We start from the raw sequence: 7359 nt of genomic DNA, 5'->3' as shown, positions 1-7359 counted from the left end.
TAGTTTAGAAAGGCATCATGTGTCGGTGCAGTCTTAGTGGACTGAAGGGCCTGTTCCTGTGCTGTACTGTTCTGTTTTTCCATCAATGTACTTGGACTGGGTGCGTTCAAGGATTTTGAAGGAAATGAGAGAAGCAATTGCATGGTCATCAGCCATAATCTTTCAGTCTTCTCTGGACTTGGGGAAGCTGCCAGAAGACCAGGGAATTGCCGACGTTACAGCCTTGTTCAAGAAAGGTTCTAAGGATAATCCCAACAATTACAGATCAGTCATTTTATCTTCAACGGTTGGGAAACATCTAGAAACAGTTGTATAGGATGAAACCAGTAGTCATTTGGAACAAAGTGAATTGATTAGGAAGAGGATTTCCAAAGGGAAAATTGTATTTAACTAACTTGCTAGAGTTTGAGGTGGTAACAAAGGGTCAATGACGGCAATGCTGTTGATGTGGTATTTCCAGAGGTGTTTGAGAGAGTGACACGATTTGTGAGGAAAGTTATAGATCATGAAATGAAAGGGACAGTAGCAACAAAAAATTCTCTGAAAAATAGAGAACAGAGTATTGGTCAATGGATATTTTTCAGGCTGAAGGAAGGTTTGCAGTGGAAATCCCCAGGTTTGGGACCCTTTGTTTTTCCTGAGATATATTAATGACCTGGATCTTGATGTGCAGGGGAAAATTTCAAAGTTCACAGATGACACAAAACATTAGTTGAATTGTAAACTCAATGTCCCTAACAGTAAACCTTTAGTACTTTTATTGTAGTCATTAGTCCTCATGGTTAATTTAAGAGATTGAATAGGTTGAACTTGGAAAAAACAAAGAGCAGGATGTTCTCCAGATTTCTGGGCTAGCTTGCTTCCTCACATGACCAAAAGCAAATTAACAGGCCACAAATTGTTCTTATTTTTATATGGGATTTGCTACATAGAGAAAATGGCTGCTACATTTACCTTCATTGCTAACATAATGAGCTTTAAAATATATTTGCAAGAGGAATTTCTAGTAACCTACAAATGTAAGTTTTTTTTTCAAAAGTCCAGGTGATGACCTAATGATTTAATGAACCTTTCTCTGCTTTTTAGGATATTCAAGAAAAAGCCAATTGCTAAACGTTCAGGGCTCACACCACGCAGTACACCCGTGCCCAGCATGAAACGCTCAATATCTAACAGCTCAGTCAATAGTCAGTGCAGCCTTGCCAGTCACATCAGCAGTGCATCTATGCTGAACACCTCACTGGCTCAACAGATAAATCATGATTCTTACTGGCAGGAGCCTGAGGCAGAGCCTGACGCCGAGCCTATTGGTACGTGTCCTACAAGGGAATGTTATTTTTTTTTTTTCAGAAACTGCTGCTCCAGGGAAGAGTAACTGATGAAGAGGCCATGATAATTTGCTCCTGTATATTACGTTGCAATTTTAATACCATGAGAAACTTTACAGCAGATCTAACATCAGGTTCGAAGCTCAGTTACAGTTCTTGACTATAAATAGACTCAACCATTTAATGATTCAGTGCAGCAGGAGGCCATTCAGCCCATTTAATTAATCGCAGTACCTTGTTCATTGTCCAGAATCCTGCAATTATTTTGCTAGCCTTAATCTTTTAGCTTTTAAATCTCCCCTTAACCTTCTCCATAGAGCCCCATTTAACTTTTTTCCCTTCTTTGGTTTCTAAATCTGATTTTGAAGTTCTTTAACGTAATGTCACTTGTAGTTAGTGACTACTGTAAGACCACATTTCTCCCATGATGGAGCCTGCTATGTATTATATATTTTTATAAATCATTCCAGGTGATATTTGGGGGAATATTGGTGGAGGAAAGTGTGGTATCCCTGAATTTTTAATGCCCAGGTTGTGAATGTGTTGAAAAACCTAGCTGTACAATTTTAGATTTTGGGGCCAATTTTAACCTGACCCACCAGGCAGAAAATGGGTGGACTGGGGACTGACTGAAAGATGGGAGAGATTATGATCTCTGCTGTAATGATTTCCCTCTTTCTGTTTAATAGAATAAGTTTTTTTGATCAGTTACCTGTTAAAATATGTCCAACAGGTGGTGACCCACCTGGCGCCGAGGACAATTATGAGAGGCTGTCTGCAATGGTAAGGAGACCAAATGGCTACAAGAGCAGTATTCTGTCAGCTCCACCTTCCACTGATATCTACACATCATCCACTTCTGGATACTCCTCTGAAGATGAGCAGCTGGGTAATTGGATGTTGAGCAACTTTTCTTCTCTATTCCCCACACCCTGTCACCGTCCATATTCCAACCCCACATGTATATTCCATTGATGAACTTCAGTGTGGTCACAACATGGAGTCAGACCATAATGGTGGGCTTTGTAGATGAATTTGGTGTAGCAGGCAGGGTGAAATTTGTTGAGCTGGGGCAGGGTTATGAACGGACTCCATGTGGTTTAAAGGAGCTCCGAGTGGGCTCAATGTGGATTCATGAGGATTTGGGGGTTTCTATTGGTCTCTGAACAGAATTAATATGAACACGTAGGATGGTGAGCATTGTGCATTTATAGACAAAGGAAAAATGCCTTTTTATTTGCTCATGGGATGTTGGCTAGCTAAGCCAGAATTTACTACATCCCCTTGTTACACATGAAAAGGCAGTGGTGAGCTGCCTTTTTGAAACATGGCAGTACACGTAATGGATGAATATTCACAGTGCTGTAACGAAGGGAGTTCTGAGACTTTGAACCAGTGACAGTGAAGGAACAATGATATCCCAGTCAGAATGGTGGATGGCTTAAAGGGCAACTTGCAGGTCGAGGTGCTCCTCAGCATCTGGTGCCTGTATCCTTCTAAGTTGTTGAGGTCGTGGGTTTGCAAGGGGGTTTCAGAGGAGTCTTGGTGAGTTACTGCAGTGCATCTTGTAGATATTACAGACTGCTACTGTTTTGAATGGATGGTGGAAGGAGTGAATGTTGAAGGTGGGGGATGAGGTTCCAACACTTTGTGCTGGATGTGTCAAGCATCTTCAAACGTTTGTTGGAGCTCCACTGATCCAGGCAAGTGAGACTATGACCCATAGCTGTAGAATATCTAGCCACGGACAGTTTCTTAGTATCTACTCCACCAATTTTATACGTTTTAAGGTACTTTACATTCTTCTAAGCTTCAGAAGATATAGCTCCATTCTTTTCATTCTCATCTCGGGAAGCTCTGTTGCATGTGTAGTTTTCCTTGGGTATAGAGACCATTACTGGGCATAAAATAAAACTAAGAATTATGGATACTGGAACTCTGAAACCAAAGCAGAAATTGCTGGAGAATCTCGCAGAAGTGGCAGCATCTGTGGAGCTCTGACAAAGAATCACTGGATTTGAAGCATTAACTCTCTCTTTCTACAGATGCTATCAGACCTGCTGAATTTCTTAAGCAATTTCTGTTTTTGCTTGAGAGTTGCTAGGTGCTTGATGGCCAGCTAAGACACATTCGGCTGAAGGATTCCCTGTGCTGTATGCCGTTATGACCTGAGTGGTGTAGCAGGCTAGAAAGCCAAATGGCCTACTCTCTTCCCATTTCTGAAGAAGGGTCTAGGCCCGAAACATCAGCTTTCCTGCTCCTCTGATGCTGCTTGGCCTGCTTTGTTCCCATCTCGACACCTTATTATCTCCTCTCTTCCCTAATTTGTTACATTCATAATGAGTCGCGTGAGGAAAAAGGTTTAGGAAACTTTTTGATGCAGCGAATATTGAAGCAGGAAATTGTTTACCATGAGGAGTAATTAGATCAGGTACTATGGCATCCTTTGAAGCAAAAGAAAATAAAGTCCTGTGGGATTAGTTTTAGCATACTTTAGCAAAGAGTGACACAAATACTGGGGTAATGGCCTCCTTCTGTAAACTTCTGATTTCATGAGAAGTTTGTATTAATAAGGTGTTCTTTTACTTCTCATTTTCTAGGCTCTGTATATTCAGCACCAGCTTCTCCCATTGCTAAGCTATGGAACGGGATCTTTGCACTCTCTCCAGGTGCTGGCAACATTTCTTCCTACCATCTTAACATATTTTTCCATCAAGTATCCTCAATTTCAACCCAACAAAATGGATCTCATTCTGGTGGAACACCTTGCTCTTTCCTTGAATTCAAATGCAATGATTAACTGGGAAATAACTCCACAGAGGCTTTGTCACCAAGTCACCCTTTATTTACACGCGAACAGTCCTTGACTTTAGTGCTGCCTCAGAGGCCAACAGCAGAGTGCCAGTTTCTCTGATACTCACCCTTTTAAATGCCTGCCAGGGCTCACTTAATTGAATCAGTTTAACAGCCCCAATCAAGGAGCTCGTATTCTGAGGTAGAGCTGGCTGACCTCATTACAATCACCACAAACAGGAACAATTTTTCATAATATTCTGTGCAGTACATCTGGTTATTAGTACTGCATTGGACTGATTATGATAACACTTACTGTCAGTGAAATGGTCTAATCCCTGTTATGCTGCAGGAATAGGCAATAAATGCTGGCCTGCTAGTGACCCCCACATCCCACAAAATGAATAAATAAATAAAAAAAGCCTCCCAATTTTGCAATGTTAAGATTTGTGTCTTCTTTTGGGTACCCATAAGTGCCATTTAGTGGGGTGTTTTGTGAGTGTATGGAGCAGAAATGACAGGTTTAATCCACAAGCTGTGCACTGTTACCTGATCCCAACTTGCATAACTGTATGGCTAATGCCATTGGCTTGAGTGCTCCAGTCTAAAGCGATCTATTACTCCCTGCGTGTGGGATGTGCGAACAGGATCTGCAGTTCCTCCTGTGCCCATAGTGTGCTGTAATAACCAATTAGAGGGGAGGAAGAGAATAATAATTACCTGAAGAGAAAAGAACAGTACAGAACAGGAACAGGCCCTTTGGCCCATCAGGCCTGTGCTGACAAATCACACCTTTCTCAGCTTAAAAACCTTTTACCTCTGCACACTCCATGTCTCTCTATTCCCTGCCTGTTTATGTATCTGTTAAGATACCTCAAATGTTGCTATTGTATCTGCTTCTGCCACCAACTCTGGCAGCGTATTCGAGGTATTTACCTCCCTATGTGTAAAAGATATCCTGCCTCTCACATCTTTAAACTCAGCTCCCTTACCTTAAACCTATGTCCCCTAGTAATTGGCATTTCTACCCTGGGGGAAAAAAACTCCAACTATCCATTCTACTCGCGCCTCTCTTAATTTTGTAGACTTTTGTCAGTTAGCCAGAGATGGTCTACAGTATCAGCAATTTACAGTATACAGTTTCATTACATAACGGACTGGGCTCTTGTGGCACAGTGGTAGTGTCCCTACCTGTGGGCCAGGGAGATCTGTGTTTGGGTCCCACTGGCTCAGAAGATGTGTAATAACATCTGAACAGATTGATTAGAAAATATCTATATAACAAGCTGAGCACTGTTAACATCTATGAGTCATTATATTTTCTCCTAACTATTTGCTTTCTCTATTAGGGAAAGCTTTTTCCATGGTGTACTGGTGGCTTGGTACAGCCTGGTACCAGTTAACAACTGCAGCTTCCTTGCTTGATGTCTATACACTGTCTAGGTGAGTGCTGCTAGGAGCTGAGGTCTTTGCTGCACTGTCTGCGTTCAGTTATCAAAACAGGATTCAAGATTTCCCTACTAAGAATAGCCAACGTTCACTTTACATAATAGGGGAGACACCGTACCTACCCACTCAGGAATACCCAACATGCATTGTATGTAATGCAGGCACCAAAATATTCATTACAAAGCAACTCTCCACACACATACATGCATGTGCACGTATGTGTGCGCATACTACTTTTGTACTTCCAAGTTGTGAATTTTGTTGGTGACTGTTTAATTGCCCAAACTATTGCAGATTTCACAAGCTTTTTGTTATCCAGATGGTGATATGAGCACTGCTATACTTCAGTTTATGATGGTTTGGACAATCTACCGTCACAAGCCTTTGATAGTAGATATGCATTATTGTGATTATTGATGCATTGTTGGTTTGTTATTGGTTGGTCACTGTTGTATATGAATGTGGAGGGAGATTCTGTGTCTGCAAACTGATCATCAATCAGTTATTTCATGTTTATTTCATTCCCCTTTCAGGTGTGTCCCCAGTGTGAAGAAGTGGTTACTGTTGGGTCTGCTGGTTCTGCTTGGTTTATTGGGTAAGAACTTGCTCCATTTAAAGTCATCTACAGGTACTGACCAGAATATTGCCATCAATTATGTTGTATGTCAAAATCTCAATAGAACTAAATCAGTGAGATTTTATTTAAAAGTTGACATGATCGTGGCTTTTAGCATGAAGGGAGCTGCTAATGGGGTATACAGTAAGTGGGAATGCAAAATGGGCTATATAGAGGCAAGAAGGTGGAGCATTGTGTAATGTAGCAGAGAGGGGATAGGCAACTGAGTATTGGGATGAATGTAAAGAAATTAGGCCCTTTTTGTTGTAAAAGGGAAAGCTGCAGGGTGACCTGGTAGTGACCTTTTTAAGATTAGAAAATTATTTGAATGTAGAATATTTTAAGGATGAATGCAGAGAAGATGTTTTTGCTTGGAGCAATAAAACTGTCTTATTTCATGTTTGGGGTTTTTAAATATCTCAAAGTCATGCTGCTTGTGCTCGTGAAAGTTTCTTCAAGAAACTTTACTTATAACTTGATCTATCCACACATTCTCTCAGCAGCAGGTTAGTATTAACCCCATCATTCTACAAAATAAAGTTGCCTTAAATATAGGACAGATGCTAATGGATCCAATCTGGAATTTTGAAGGACCGGTTTTATTTCCAGTTGTTAATGTTTGGAACATGCTATCCCATGAAGGGTTGAGGTAATAGCATGGCTGGATTTTTTGGGAAAATGGATAAATGGGTGAAATAAGTAGAATGACATGTTGGTGAGGTCAGGTGTAGGTGAGTGAGAAAACATTTGTGGGGACAGTAACACTGATGTGATTCTGTTGAACTGAATGTGTTGTGTTCTGTGCAAATTTTCAAAAAATGATGAATTGGTGGAAACTGAAATACATAAATGTTAAAGGTTGATACGTTGGGCTGTGAATAGGTGAAGGTGGGCAGTGGTGCGTATAAGTGCACGGAACTGGGGACAACATAGAGGTGTTAAGGTATATAGAGGCTGGGACGGGGCAATGAGCTACGTATGTAAATGGTAAGGAAGGGGCACTTGGGTGCCTAGGCTAGAAGACAGCTACTAAGATGAAAAGAGGCTTATGGGGGGGACACTGGGGTAGGAAGGTGGGGACTGGGATATATAAAGGCTAGGAAGTGAAACACTGGTCTGTGTATATCGTTATAGGGGTGTGGTGTTGATGTACAGAAAGGGTAGAATTTGCAG

At 41.2% G+C, this 7359-nt stretch overlaps 1 protein-coding gene across 2 annotated transcripts in view; it reads left to right on the top strand.

Annotated features, from left to right (window-relative positions):
* Positions 1-1079: 1079 nt before the first annotated feature.
* Positions 1080-7359, top strand: part of LOC109916016 (SUN domain-containing protein 2) — a 76036-nt gene continuing 69756 nt past the window's right edge. For both annotated transcript variants that reach the window (XM_048617599.1, XM_048617598.1), the window contains exons 1-5: positions 1080-1310; positions 2062-2217; positions 3929-3997; positions 5471-5564; positions 6104-6165. In XM_048617599.1, coding sequence (XP_048473556.1) covers positions 1154-1310; positions 2062-2217; positions 3929-3997; positions 5471-5564; positions 6104-6165 — 538 coding nt within the window. In that variant the 5' untranslated portion in view covers positions 1080-1153. The remainder of the gene's footprint in view (positions 1311-2061; positions 2218-3928; positions 3998-5470; positions 5565-6103; positions 6166-7359) is intronic.

Source organism: Rhincodon typus, chromosome 37 (genome assembly GCF_021869965.1).
Source record: "Rhincodon typus isolate 14 chromosome 37, sRhiTyp1.1, whole genome shotgun sequence".
Classification (NCBI taxonomy): domain Eukaryota; kingdom Metazoa; phylum Chordata; class Chondrichthyes; order Orectolobiformes; family Rhincodontidae; genus Rhincodon; species Rhincodon typus.
The sequence above is the reverse complement of the archived record's forward strand: the minus strand, read 5'-3'. Positions and strand labels throughout refer to the sequence as shown.